General features: G+C 52.3%; 5 protein-coding genes across 5 annotated transcripts; 3 read left to right on the top strand and 2 right to left on the bottom strand.

The window, feature by feature from the left end:
- Positions 1-5: 5 nt before the first annotated feature.
- Positions 6-4,013, top strand: BJX68DRAFT_238449 (putative translation regulator (Cya5)). The gene has a single exon (XM_071040360.1). The coding sequence runs from the start codon at positions 259-261 to the stop codon at positions 3,775-3,777; it is 3,519 nt and encodes a 1,172-aa protein (XP_070898359.1). The 5' UTR covers positions 6-258; the 3' UTR covers positions 3,778-4,013.
- Positions 4,014-4,175: 162 nt separating this feature from the next.
- BJX68DRAFT_238446 (MCM DNA helicase complex subunit MCM3) lies at positions 4,176-7,757 on the top strand. The gene is made up of 8 exons (XM_071040359.1): positions 4,176-4,424; positions 4,482-4,500; positions 4,575-4,626; positions 4,699-4,745; positions 4,801-4,906; positions 4,960-5,223; positions 5,277-7,324; positions 7,411-7,757. The coding sequence occupies exons 1-8, from the start codon at positions 4,352-4,354 to the stop codon at positions 7,445-7,447; spliced, it is 2,646 nt and encodes an 881-aa protein (XP_070898358.1). The 5' UTR covers positions 4,176-4,351; the 3' UTR covers positions 7,448-7,757.
- A 58-nt stretch (positions 7,758-7,815) lies between these two features.
- On the bottom strand, positions 7,816-9,598 carry BJX68DRAFT_238445 (Spo7-like protein). The gene has a single exon (XM_071040358.1). It carries the CDS (start codon positions 9,358-9,360, stop codon positions 7,936-7,938), a length of 1,425 nt encoding a protein of 474 aa, XP_070898357.1. The 5' UTR covers positions 9,361-9,598; the 3' UTR covers positions 7,816-7,935.
- On the top strand, positions 9,599-11,854 carry BJX68DRAFT_238443 (putative alpha/beta hydrolase). Its single transcript, XM_071040357.1, has 2 exons — positions 9,599-10,104; positions 10,165-11,854. The coding sequence occupies exons 1-2, from the start codon at positions 9,943-9,945 to the stop codon at positions 11,596-11,598; spliced, it is 1,596 nt and encodes a 531-aa protein (XP_070898356.1). The 5' UTR covers positions 9,599-9,942; the 3' UTR covers positions 11,599-11,854.
- On the bottom strand, positions 11,855-13,385 carry BJX68DRAFT_238442 (uncharacterized protein). Its single transcript, XM_071040356.1, has one exon. It carries the CDS (start codon positions 13,280-13,282, stop codon positions 12,047-12,049), a length of 1,236 nt encoding a protein of 411 aa, XP_070898355.1. The 5' UTR covers positions 13,283-13,385; the 3' UTR covers positions 11,855-12,046.
- Positions 13,386-13,427: the final 42 nt, after the last annotated feature.

The following is a 13,427-nucleotide window of genomic DNA, read 5'->3' as shown; positions in this document are numbered from 1 at the left end:
CCACAGCTCCTCCACCTTCGTGACCAGCTGCATTCAACCTGCTCAAAATTGATCTGGAGCCCTCGCCTTCTGTTATAGAAGTGCTCTAGCTCGGCCACCCACGTATTGGTTCGTTTTCTCGTCTACGGAGCCATTGGGGAAGCTCATCCTCTGACATTGTTTCCTCTCAAGTTAGGTAAAGAAAGCAGCAATCGATATGCTCCTGTATCTAGCGGGGCTGCGGCGAATCCTTCGGTGGTAAATTACGCTATAGGGGCCATGCTAGAGCGAACCGCAGGATGCATTGAAAGCGCAGGGCGCCGTTTCCTCCGAGGTCCCGGGCAACATGCTGGTGCCATTTCCGACTATTCACACTGGCAATTTGCGCCTCGGCGCGCACCGCGACAAGGACGCTCAGATCCACCTGGCTCTCCGGCCACAGCTGACATTCGGGCTCCATTTCTCCATTTCCTATATCCAATTGGAACCCAAGAATTCATCGTCACGCGCTTGCTGCGCTCATCAAGGAGCGTTTTCTCCCGGAGAAGGAAGCGGAGTGTCCCTAACAATACCCGGTCGTATACCTCCGAAGCTGCACTTCATCAACCGGTGGAGAGACGTCAAGCCGTGGGCACCTCTGGCACAGAACTTTTGAAACCACGGACCATCTCGGCTGAAGATGCACTTGTCGAATTACTCAATGAGGGGATTACCGGCCAAACCGATGAAGCATGGAAACTCTGGATGGCCGCTGATCACCGGCTTGACTTGAATCGAACCTTTCTCGCGCAGCTCAGCAATACTGGAAATCGAGAAGACCATACAAGGGCCAAAATCGTTTGTGAATCAATACCTGAACATCTGCGGTCAAGTGATGATTACTTGCATCTTATATTGTCGTCTCTCGCATTCGGGCAGCCAGGTGAAGTGAAAAGACTCTGCGAGGACACGCTGAAGGGTAAAGACCTGACGCACTGGGCATACATCCTAGCCCATTTTGTGAATAACTCTCAATGGTCTCTTGCCGCTGAGATTTGGGAAGCCAGGACTTCGCTTTCAGTGAATATCGATAAGGAAGGGGAGCTCTGGCTAAGAAGCCTTCTGTTACCCTCACACGATGCGTTTGGCGTGCCTAAATCCACGAATCCCTTTCTCAATACTTCGTCGCTTTTCCCGAACTTGCTCGACCTTACTCGGACCCTCGAAAACTCTAGGAACAGTGCGCCAACAGAGACTTTCCCATCACTGTATTGCCTTGCTCGCTTTCTCGTCCAGTTTGTCTTTAAGTCTCGCACTGTGGTCCGAAATATGTCTCCGCCAATCCTCTACTCCCTGGCCAAAGTCTCGTATTCCGCGGGGCTGATCAATATACGGCACTGCTACGATATAATGCGTATCCTTCTGGCTGCCAAGACAGAGTCAGATGTCCGTCGTGCCGTGTCTCTTTTCCAGAAGTGCCGCTCGCTGGTCAGCGACGAGGCACCCGCCGTCGACCTGTTTGATCTTTTCTTTATAAGGTTCAGAAATTTCCGGATCACAGACTTCGTTGAGTATTTCCTTGATCAGTACACTCATTTCTGGGGAAAGCCAAGCCGGAGATCATATGGGGAAGCGCTTGTTACCCTGTCTCGAGCCCGTGCTGTAACAAAAGCCGAGACAGTATTCCAAAAAATGCTCTCTCACTACGAGCCGGTGACGTCTAAAGATCTGACGCCGCTTCTGAATATGCATGCATCGGCTGGTGAAGTGGAGAAAACCTTGGTCGAGTTTGAGAAAATATCCGAGGACTGGAACCTTGAGCCAGGCACCATGTGCTGGAACATCACACTTACTGCATATGCAAAACGTTCTGACTTGCACGGATGCTTTCAGCGCTTCAAGCTGATGACCGAACGAGGTGTACGGCCGAATCACTACACGTATGGTATTTTGCTGGGGCTATGTGGCAAGCGTGGTGATCTCAAAGTAATCAGCGAGTTGTTGGCTTCTGCCAAAGAGCAGGAACTCAAGTTGACAACTGCCATGCTCGATCCGATCGTGGAAGCGTATTGCAAACACAAGGACTTTGCGATGGCAGAACGAATTGCAGAGCAATGTCTCAGCCTAAAATTGTCGGGTTCACGAACGAGAATGTGGAATGTAATATTATGGAACTACGCGCAGAGGCTGGACTTGAAATCGATATCCAGGATTCGATCACGCATCGAATCTGCTGGGATCACACCTGACGATATGACTTATGCTGCAATTACGTTAACCCTGTCTCTTTTGGGTGACACTGAGTCTGCCCATCGCATTGTTAAAACGCTTCATCAGAGCGGCAAAATGCATCTCACGGAGTTACAGTTTGCTATCCTTCTTTTGGGTTACGTGAAGCAAAAGAATAACGACATGATACTCGCCACCTTCAAGCAGTTGCAAGCACGGTTTAGGGATCCTCAGGGCGGTTTAAGCGAGGAGATTCAGCTCTTAAGGCAACAACTCCAGCGGGACTTGGTGACCATGCATTCCCAAGGTGATGCGAACGCCGGTTTCAAATTCACAGAGAAGTTTCTCTCCGAACTTATCGCAAAATGCAATCCTGTTTATGTTGAAAAAACCAAAAAGCTGGCGAGTATCGGCGGTCAGCAGCGCCCTCGTCGTATTGCAGACAGGCAACCTACGCTTGATGAGGGTGAGGAAACAGCAATGGAGTCGATGCCTATTGGTTACGAATTACAGGAGCCTCGTCGTCACGCCGAAGGGTATAAGCAAGAACATCCGTTTCGCTCCATGATGCGATCTGCAAGGAAGGGTTGGATTGACGATGTCGAGCGGAATTGGAAGAACTATATTGCAATCAAAGGTTGCCCGGACTCACTCGATTACGCTCCCTTCCGGATGCTCGTGACTTTCATGATCGCCCATGCGACTGCAAATAATCACCAGATGGTGGATGAAATCTGGAGAATGGCCTATCGTCGAGCACTAAAAATGGCACTACCCCTCGGCAGCACTCAGTTGCCTGACCAGACATCCGCCACTGGTCTTAGTACGTCTCGAGCTTTGCCACAAGATAGCAACAAAGACGAGAGCAATTCTGTTAGCGAGGGGTATACGATAGAAGAGCCACTTCCAAAATACTCCTCCCCGATCCTTCGCGTGTATCGTTTCTTGCTGACCCGACATTTGTCGGCTTATATGTGGTCTTTGCGCAGAAGGCGCGAAATATCTAAGATCAGGCAACTGATAGCAGATGTCGAAGCTGCTGGGTTTTCGCTGACAACATTCAACTGGTCTACATACGTTCAAGTGCTTGCGACATCCCAGGAGTACGCAGACATTGTTGAAGCGTTTAGGATCTTTGAGGAAAGATTCATGCCCAATTTTCCCGGTTCCTGGGACAACATGATGCGCGCAAAAGGTTTCAAGCACTCGGGTGTCTCTGATGCTATTCACTTGCTCGACCGCAGCCGACCATCGAATTTCCTAGGTGGAATTACCAGGAAATACTGGCTTAAACAGAACCCAGATTATATGCAGCCAACCATGGTTACGATGCTGCAGCTCGCAACGAGTCTTTCTCGAGTACGAGAAAATAGCGTCAAGGCTGGAATGGCTGAATACCAAGAGCTCTACAAAATCGCACCGCGCACTATCGATCGACTCGCGAAGATGCCGATCAGTCGACGGCAATCGCGCGCTCGCAAAGCATTACTCGGTAGAGGGCGCCGTGGTCCACAATTTACTGTCGTCAAACTCCGGCCTGGTTGGACAAGAAATCGAATATTCAGACCCAAGAGTATAGGTTCAACCTAGGAGCGACACTTGCACAAAGCCCTGCCCAAGCGAGCTTGGCGGCTCCTGGCACCTCTAACCGATGCAGTTTAATATTAAAGATCAATGCTTGAAGACCTCGATTCTCACGAGCTCCAAATACCCTCCCACGCGCATCGGGTATGCATTCCGGTGAGGACGGGTCTACTCCTTGCGGGGTATCACAAGTTGTATATATATAAACAAAATTTCATGTACAATACTGTGTTCTACTTAGCGATCGTTGTACTAGACTATCCGAAACTATATCAAGTAATTTGATGAATCGACCTGGAAATCATAGCGGCGGCTTGAGCTCTGTCATGTGACCGACGCGTCGGCCCAACACCGAGCGGTGGACGCGTTTCAATTATGCCGAATTGGGGCTGCGCGTCGCTAAAGAATAATCCTCCATCCCACCCTTCTCCCATGATTCTACTATCACAGGACAGCAAGGTTCACCAGTTCACGTTCAACTCAATTCTTGCTCAATCAATCTTCCGATCCTTTTACTTCCCAAACCTAGTCCCTCTCACACACAGATTTTCCGCCGTTGTCGGCGAATTTACACATCGCCATGGACGGAGCTCAGCTTCGTGACCAGGCCGCTCAGGACCGAGTGCGAGCCGCTGTTGAATTCCTCGATCCGAGTATGTGATGAATATCTCGTATGCTCTTAAGGACTCCACTAACAGTGTTTCTCACAGGCGATGCCAGAGCACGCAGGTCCGTGAACCGAAACCCCCTTCCTCAAAACAGTTTTCTGCGCCCGGATAGAAAGACTGACCCTCGCCATACAGTTATCGGGCGGATATTGTGTTGATGCTAAACCGAAAGCTACGCCGATTGACGGTACGTATATCTCCTTCGCTTCGCCGCATAATGGGGGCCTGGCAATGAACTGACATTATCCCTGCGGTGTAGGTCAGCCTGGATGAGATTAGAGCACACAACCGTGAAATGGCGGACGGGTAGGTCCTCTCAAAGGTATTCAGCGGGATTTCTATCTTTTGACTCGCATAATAGGCTTCTTACGTCTCCCTTTGAATGGTCCCAAGCATTCGATAGAGCCCTTAAGGATGTTGTCAAGACACTACCTAGCCGACCATCAAGCGAATCAGCTGATGAAGTGGTAAGTCCTTTTTACTCGGTGTATGTTTCTTTTGATCGCCTAACGGTCAACAGAACTATTACTGCGCTTTTGTCGGAGCATTTGGAGAATTTTCATGTAACCCCAGAACACTCGGATCCTCCCATCTAAATCGGATGGTGTCACTCGAAGGCATTGTTACCAAGTGCTCCTTGGTACGGCCAAAGGTTATACAGAGTGTGCACTACAGCGAGCGGAAAGACAGGTTCTTCGCAAGGAAATACAAAGACCAGACCATGACCGCCAGTGGCGCGACAAGCTTGAACGTTTACCCTCAAGAAGATGACGAGGGCAACCCGGTAGGTCTGTTCTGGTCTGACTCAGAGCGTCACTGACGTATTTATTGGAGTAGATTATCACCGAGTTCGGCTATTCTACATATATGGACCACCAGACTATCTCAATCCAAGAAATGCCGGAACGTGCCCCCGCAGGTCAATTACCCCGGAGCGTGGATGTGATTGTAGATGATGATCTGGTCGATCGCGCAAAACCTGGAGACCGAATTCAGCTGGTGGGAATCTACCGCTCTTTGGGAAATCGAAACGCTGGTTCTGGGTCATCCACCTTCCGCACGCTTGTCATGGCAAACAATATCATTCAGCTCTCCTCGAAATCTGGTGGAGGTATAGCACAGGCGACGATTACCGACACCGATATCCGAAACATCAACAAGATCTCCAAGAAAAAGCACGTCTTCGAGTTGCTATCCAACTCCCTTGCGCCCAGTATCCATGGTCACGACTACATTAAGAAGGCCATTTTGCTCATGCTTCTGGGAGGTATGGAGAAGAACCTCGACAATGGTACGCATTTGCGTGGTGACATCAACATCCTCATGGTTGGTGATCCTTCAACTGCAAAGTCCCAGATGCTTCGCTTTGTTCTCAACACAGCTCCGCTTGCGATAGCAACGACTGGTAGGGGTTCTTCCGGAGTGGGTCTCACTGCTGCTGTCACATCAGACAAGGAGACAGGGGAGCGCAGACTCGAGGCTGGTGCGATGGTTCTTGGTGATAGGGGTGTGGTTTGCATTGATGAGTTTGACAAGATGAGTGATGTGGATCGTGTGGCTATCCACGAAGTCATGGAGCAGCAAACAGTCACCATTGCCAAAGCAGGCATTCACACTAGTTTGAATGCTCGCTGCAGTGTTCTGGCTGCCGCTAATCCGATTTATGGTCAATATGACCCGCACAAGGACCCTCATAAGAACATTGCCCTGCCCGACTCACTCCTCTCACGTTTCGATTTGCTCTTCGTCGTGACGGACGACATCGAAGATGCTAGAGATAGAATGGTTTCGGAGCACGTTTTACGCATGCACCGCTATCGTCAGCCAGGTACGGAAGAAGGTGCCCCGGTTCGGGAGCAGCTCGGTCAAACCCTAGGTGTTGGTATTGATGACGCCGAGGACACAAATCAACCAACTGAAGTCTTCGAGAAGTTCAATTCCATGCTCCATTCCGGTATGGCGAACTCAAGCAGGGGTCGTGGAAAGAACGTTGAAATCTTGAGCATCCCTTTCATCAAGAAATACGTTCAATATGCGAAGTCAAGAGTCAAGCCAGTGCTGACCAAGGGCGCTGCTGATCACATTGTGGGAACATACTCTGCACTAAGGAACGACGAATTGTCGGCAAACCAGCGGCGAACATCCCCAATCACTGCCCGTACCCTGGAGACTCTGATCCGCCTGTCCACTGCGCACGCCAAATCACGTCTATCAAGCCGGGTTGAGGAGAAAGATGCCAAGGTTGCAGAGTCGATTTTGCGATTTGCCATGTTCAAGGAAGTTCTTGAGGATGAACGTCGCAAGAGAAGAAAGGTTACAACATTCGACGACGACTCCGATTCAAACGAGTCTGAATCAGATGACGAGGATGGCGATGACAACAACCCCGCAAACACCTCCTCAGCAGCCCCTCGATCCACAAGGAGAAATCTCCGAACTCGTGCAGCCGCAGCCCGCTCCTCCACCAACGACGATGTTGATATGGACGCAGACGGCGACGACGTCTCCGTTGATGGAGACGGGCTGTACAGCGCAAGCCCCCGCGGGCAACGGATACAGTCAAGCCAGTCGCGAATGTCCGTTGCTTCGTCCCGACCCGCCTCCCAGCTTGTCCAGTCCCAGACGGATACTTCACAGTCCCAAGGCGCTTCTAGCGCAGCTTCCTCGTCTCAACCAATTCAGCCTGCTCGCTTGACGCTCTTCCGACAGGCTCTGGGTCCATTGATGGGCACGAAACTCTTCGCCTCGGGAGACACTGCTGATGTCGAGGAACTTATTGGCGCGGTGAACACCGCTGTACGCACCCGCCAGGGCGAAACACAAGTCTTTCAGCGTCCGGAGGCTATCCAAGCTCTGAAGGCTATGAACGAGAGGAATGAATTGATGTAAGTCATATCACCATCACAACCACCGTGGTGGATTCGCTGCAAGTTTGTCTAGTCTCACAACTAACCTTCTATTCTCTACATAGGTACCTTGAGGACGACGAGACTGTCTACAGGATTTAGATGATGATAACAAATACATAACGAAAGCCGGGAAGGTGTCTGTCTTGAAATTTAGCTTGCAATCTTCGCAAATGGGACGGAAATGCGCGTTTCGGTTCTGTGTCTCTGGCCATGGAATCTAGTGGAGTGGGATACAGCGCAATGTCTCGAATTTTTCCCCCGGCGTCTTGGTGGTTTGCATTACATACGGAGGGGTATAATGTTGTCGTTACTAACATTGGGCTTGAGGATTTAGAGTTAGCTGTAGGATATACCTCAATGCGCAAATGTGTCTCTATGTCAATAGGCAAAGGTCAATATAGAACAGCTCGTATAACAACAGCGTCATTTGCAGAATTTACTGCTCGGGGCAAAAGTATAAGTGTAGTGGAGCCTTGAAACATGACTTCATTATGCAGCTGGTTGAGAATTATGGTAATATAGTGTAATAGTATGAACCGGAAATAAAAAATATATGATTATAATTTCATGCACCACCCAGAAGCATTTCAACCATCTATGCTGTCCTCCCTCTTCTTGTCCTTGTCTAGTGACAGCCCCGTTATCGAGGACGAGTCGTCAGAAGAAAAGGATGACGTGCGGACTCCCTCACGGATTTGCGCCTGCGTTAGAGGAGACAGACCCCGGTTGAGCGTTTTGGACCCTTTCCGTCGTCTATTTGGGGTGTGTTCGGACCCGGACGCCGCAGAGGATGGAGTAATGCTTCCTCGGCCGGGGCGGCCAGTTGCGGATGATCGAGATGGGGGTCGGTCATCTGTGTCGATGGGGGTGCTGCTTCGAGAAGGTGTGCGGGAATGGGAGCCGGAGCGTGTTGAACGTCGGAGAGGAGATTTGGACTCGTGGGCTAGCTTGGAGATGCTCGGGTTAGGATGATGATGGTGACGGTGGCCCTTGTCGCCTTCAATCGTCCTGTGTAGTGTTGCTGCAGCTTGTCGGCGGCGTCGCGTCGCTTTCCACCCTATGCCAATCCACCAGAACCAGGCGCCTTCTTCTCGGGCTAATTGGCGCTCTCGCTGGCGCAGTTTTCCGCGGATTTGAGAACGTCGTTCGTTTTCTTTCTCCCAGTAGTCCGTGCGGTAGTCATCCCAGTTTCCGCGGAACTCGGGCGAGAATAGCTTTGGTAGTAAAAGTAGCCGAATATGATCACCTCCTGGGCTAAGATCTTCCTCCACCAGGCCGGATTCTGGGTCCACGTTGTAGTAATATTGTTGGGAAGCGCGTCCGGTGCGTTTCTCAGATAAAGGACGATCAAGGTAGTGGAAATCCCCTAGAGCAGAGGGGGAGAGGGGCGTGGAGAACGGGAAGAGAAATGAGAGGTATGAGAGCAGCTCCTGCCACCACGGACCTCGGATAACCACAATCTTAGTGTTCATAGTTCGTAAGCCACGATTCGCAATGGCAAGCCAGCGCCGTGGCCAGCGAATGCCGCGCTCCCACTGTCCCGTACCCCAGACGAGAAGTGCTGTTACCACACCCCCAAGGAGCGCGACCCGTTCCCACATCTCCACGACCCAATATACCGAACCTCCAACTCCGCGTCCATCTTCGCGGGGACGCAGGAATAAAGCGTATGAAAAATATGTAATCCAGGCTGCGAGCAGGAGGAGGAAGAATGTGTTTTGTCGCCGACGTTCGCGCAGCGCCAAGTATTGAGCTCTGAGTGAGCTTTCGAGGATGAGAAGATTCAAGTAGATCTGCGGAGGGGAAGAGGGCAAGGTTGAAAGAGGATCGGTCGTGGACGGATGTGTTGTTGAAAGCGAGTCGGATGCGCCGGACGGGTAGGATTGAGGTTGGGATGACAATGAGTCTGCAGATGAGGCGGACAATGCAGAGGATGCCGACAAGGAACGCAAACGGTTGCTCGGAGCTGGAGAGCCCTTGACAAGCTGATCCAGGCTCGGTGCAGCAGCCATGCTGTCGGGAATGATAAGAGGTCGGAGTCGGAGCAAGCAGGACGAACAGATGGCCGCCGCAAAGCCTAGGGCGTTGTTATCGCATGTGAAAAGAAGCCGTGAAAGTTGGGAGGTAGTCAGAGAGGGGAGAGACGGAGGTTACGTCGTAGGAGGATCTGCCAACTTCGGCGAGCGACGAGCGAACGTGACGAACTCCACCACTTCGGCCCTGTCTTCTACTCTACTTCGAGGCACAACTGCAAAATACTTACAACATACACGAGCTAGGTTGGTACCAGATCTTGACATCTTGTCACCCGTTCATCTCTGACGTTGAGGCTTGCGATTGGGTCGGGGATAACCGGTCTTTGGCGCCCTCGATTACTTTTCTCCGTGTCTTCGCCTCCCTTTGCTGCCTACCTCCGCTTCGCCCTCTATTCTTATGAGCTCGAGTAACAGACCGAGAGTCCTTCTCTTCTGTTACTCTGCCCATTGCGCGACAAGCTGTCTCTCATTCGACTCCCTCTCCTGCCATCCCAGGCTCCCCGACCCTGGTCCCTGATCCCGCCACATTTCACTTTCTCCCGCCGTTCGACTTCGTCAATGGCCTCCGAATCAATAAACTCGTCTCGAGGCGAGTTTCAAGACCGCAACCAGCAGGGTTCTGCGAACGACAGCGTTCCTCACGCCGCTCGCGGTGCCAGTGCAACTCCAGCGCCAATGTCCTGGTTTCCCCTCGGTTATAGAGAGGGGTTCAGCCAGTGGGTAAGTCCTATCGTCCGGATTGAAACTGAAATTGCGCAGAAATTCTGACGTCGGTTATAGTGGTCGTCAATACCAGCTGCTGCGGCTGAGCACAAAGTCCTCTCTTATCTTCCTTACCTCCAGCACCAACCCCCGACACATCTACAGACCGGAAAGACAGCCAATGGCGGAAACAGCGAAGCCGCCAGCCTACAATCCGCGGACCAGAGCCAGCAGAGTGACGTAGCGGCCACTTCATTTGATGATCCGTACGGGCCTCGTCGATGGCTCTCCAGCATGGTGCAATTAAGCGGTAAGAACCGGGCGCTTAACGAATTCTCCGTGGAGCGCGTTGGAGAGGAGGCAGATCAGCACTTGGTTATGCTTCACGGTTACGGCGCCGGGCTAGGTTTTTTCTACAAGAACTTTGAGCCACTGAGCCGGCTTCAGGGATGGCAACTTCATGCGCTAGATCTCCTCGGCATGGGTCGCAGTACCCGGCCGCCATTTCGCATCAAGGCCAAGGAGCGCGAAGATGCAATCAGAGAGGCGGAAGACTGGTTCGTGGATGCGCTGGAGGAATGGCGTGCCAAGCGCAAGATTGAGCGGTTTACACTCCTTGGACACAGTCTAGGCGGGTATATCGCCGTGAACTACGCGCTCAAATACCCAGGGCGCATTAACAAACTCATTCTAGCCTCACCCGTCGGGATTCCAGAAGACCCATACGCCGTGACAGCCGAAATGCCATCAAAGCAAGACCAAGCCGCCATCGCAGCCGAAGCTGCCGCAGTACCGCCCGGCGACGCCCCGAAAGGCGACAACAACATCCTTCTCAGGGGCCCTCCAGCCGACGCCTCATCTTCAACGGACCGCCCTCCCCGCCGCACAGTACCCAAATGGTTTGCCTACCTCTGGGAAGCCAACATCTCCCCCTTCAGCCTCATCCGGTGGGCCGGACCTCTCGGGCCCCGTCTCGTCTCCGGCTGGACATCCCGCCGCTTCTCCCACCTCCCCGCCGACGAGGCAAAGGCTCTGCATGACTACTCCTACTCCATCTTCAGCATGCGCGGTAGCGGCGAGTACGCCCTCGCCTACATCCTAGCACCAGGGGCCTTCGCGCGCAGCCCACTAATCCGCCGAATCGAGGGCGTCGGCCGCCAGATGATCCCCGCCTCCGTACCCCTCCCCTCCTCTTCATCATCAAGCTCCTCAGGAACTACAACATCCCAATCCCGCCGCGAAACAGGCCTCCCCGTCGTCTTCCTCTATGGTGACCATGACTGGATGGACTACAAGGGCGGAATGGCAGCCGCATCAAAGATCATCAAGGAGAAGCGCCGCATTCTCGAGAACGCCACGCCTGAGGAGCGCGAGGCGGACAATGGGTCTGCGAAGGTCGTTATGATTAAGAACTCCGGGCACCATGTTTATCTGGATGGGTGGGAGCAGTTTAATGATACCGTGCTGTCGGAGATGGATGAGGTGGCGAGGAGGGAGCGGGCGAAGTTATAATAATATAGATCAAATCACTCGCTAAAGCAAGCGTTAGATATACACACATCACTCTTGTTTGTTTTTTTATGTTGGGGTTGGTGTGACCCCCTTTAGCGGTTTGTTTTGGGAACGGAATTATTGATGGATTGATGGATAGATAGGATAGGATAGATTTACTCTAGAGAGAGTGTTCCAGCACAGTGTCTCTGCTTGCTTGCCACACTTGTTGTCCAAGGTATAGGTTATCTGTTGCAGCCAATACGTATGAATAGGAATGAATATCAGGATATTGGTCATAACTTCGTTAGATAGTACCTAAGCCACGACGCTTTTGCAATGAATCGCCTCGTGTCAATATCACAATGTCATGGTTTTATACTCGAAAGATCCGTCAAGAGATCACGCCTCGAATGACTCCCACACGCCCCCGTAACCCATCCACATAGTACCAGCCCTTAGCCCTAACTCACCTACCCCCCAGCGAAGGAATAAACTGCGACATAGCACCCAGTCCCGCCGCAACAACCCTCGCCGGCTTCCGCTCCTCATTCGGCGTCGTATTACTCGTCGTTCTCGCTCCACTTTTACTCCCGGAATCTCTCTGCGGCTGCAGAGCAAAGTACCCAGTGTTACCATTACCATTTTTTAGCCCGGAGTTCAGTGTACTCGTCAGCGGCACCGCGTGCCGAGCCCAGTGCTCGCAGAGCGAGGTATGGGACTGTGAGCGCATGGATATACCTTGACCCTGGGAAGTACTCGTCTGGTCCCAGGATGGATCGTGGCGCCGAGGTGGTTGCAAGGATGGAGAGCGCGGCGTGCTGGTGTACCCGGCTAGCATGGACGTTGTTGCTGAGCGGCGGTGGTGCCGGTGGCTTCCATGGCCCTGGGCCAAGTTCTGGCCCTGGCTCTTGGTTCGCTTGCGGTCCTTGGTTTCGAAGATGGTGACTCGGCTGTTTTTGCGTCGGGGGAGGTGCGTGTCTGAGGTCGATGTTGGGGTGGTGGTTTCAGCCTGCGTGTCGTTGACGTTGCTGCTTCCGTGTCGGAGGGTGAGAGGTTGAGAGGGAAGCTCTAGCCGGCTGTTGATTGAGAGCCAGGCGGTTTCGTCGGCTTCGTCGCTGACGCTGTGAGTGGAGGACGGGGTTGTTCGCCCAGATCGATACCCCGGGGACCTGGTCGAGGACTGTGGGCACCTCCAGCCGCCTAACCCTTCAAAGTCCCGGTCTTCATCTCCATTGGTGAGCCCTAAGAAACCGCTGGTTTGGGTGTATGGTGGGCCCTTGCGGAGATTAGGTCTGTGCGTGAATCGGCTATCAAAGCTGTGCAATTGCAATGGACTTTCTTGACTCTCCGGGCTCTCTGATGGGTTTGAGCTACCCAGACGAGGGAGACTTGGATGGCTCTGTTTCTGGCCCTGGGCGCGGATTTGCTGTGAGAGAAGAGGGCCATGGAAGACGCCATAGTCTGATGATCGGCGTCTACCTGGGGTAGTGGGTTCTGAGACTGTAAAGCTTAGGAGGGACCAGCTGGTTGATTGCGGAATGGTAAAGAGATTTGTCAGGAGCGCGGAGCATAGCTTGAAGCAGATGATGGAGAATTGTATGAATAATGTGACGGTGGAGAGGAAGATGGTGAAGGAAGCTATCAAGGCGAGGGGGATGGAGATCAAGGCTAACAGGGGCAGGGCGATCAGCGTGGCGGGCATGTAGGGCGGGGTAGCAGGTATATATTGTTAGGTAGGTGTTGCGCAGATGAGCTCTGTTTGAGGGTCAAAAGACGTCCAGTATTTCATGACTAGAAAAAGATGATATGAATTCATTCGGCTGATGATAGAAACCTGCTTTTAACTA

This window comes from Aspergillus pseudodeflectus, assembly GCF_044049435.1.
Source record: "Aspergillus pseudodeflectus strain CBS 756.74 chromosome Unknown BJX68scaffold_25, whole genome shotgun sequence".
In the NCBI taxonomy this organism is placed as follows: Eukaryota; Fungi; Ascomycota; class Eurotiomycetes; order Eurotiales; family Aspergillaceae; genus Aspergillus; species Aspergillus pseudodeflectus.
This window is presented reverse-complemented; position numbering and strand designations above follow the sequence as displayed.

What these genes read in the sequence shown, in the direction of transcription:
- BJX68DRAFT_238442 (XM_071040356.1), bottom strand. Translation starts at nt 13,282, where the DNA reads ATGCCCGCCACGCTGATCGCCCTGCCCCTGTTAGCCTTGATCTCCATC.
- BJX68DRAFT_238446 (XM_071040359.1), top strand. Translation starts at nt 4,352, where the DNA reads ATGGACGGAGCTCAGCTTCGTGACCAGGCCGCTCAGGACCGAGTGCGA. An exon ending in GAAAGCTACGCCGATTGACG is followed by an intron (nt 4,627 to 4,698) that starts GTACGTATATCT and finishes CCTGCGGTGTAG; the next exon opens with GTCAGCCTGGATGAGATTAG. An exon ending in GCGAATCAGCTGATGAAGTG is followed by an intron (nt 4,907 to 4,959) that starts GTAAGTCCTTTT and finishes AACGGTCAACAG; the next exon opens with AACTATTACTGCGCTTTTGT.
- BJX68DRAFT_238443 (XM_071040357.1), top strand. Translation starts at nt 9,943, where the DNA reads ATGGCCTCCGAATCAATAAACTCGTCTCGAGGCGAGTTTCAAGACCGC. An exon ending in GAGAGGGGTTCAGCCAGTGG is followed by an intron (nt 10,105 to 10,164) that starts GTAAGTCCTATC and finishes CGTCGGTTATAG; the next exon opens with TGGTCGTCAATACCAGCTGC.
- BJX68DRAFT_238445 (XM_071040358.1), bottom strand. Translation starts at nt 9,360, where the DNA reads ATGGCTGCTGCACCGAGCCTGGATCAGCTTGTCAAGGGCTCTCCAGCT.
- BJX68DRAFT_238449 (XM_071040360.1), top strand. Translation starts at nt 259, where the DNA reads ATGCTAGAGCGAACCGCAGGATGCATTGAAAGCGCAGGGCGCCGTTTC.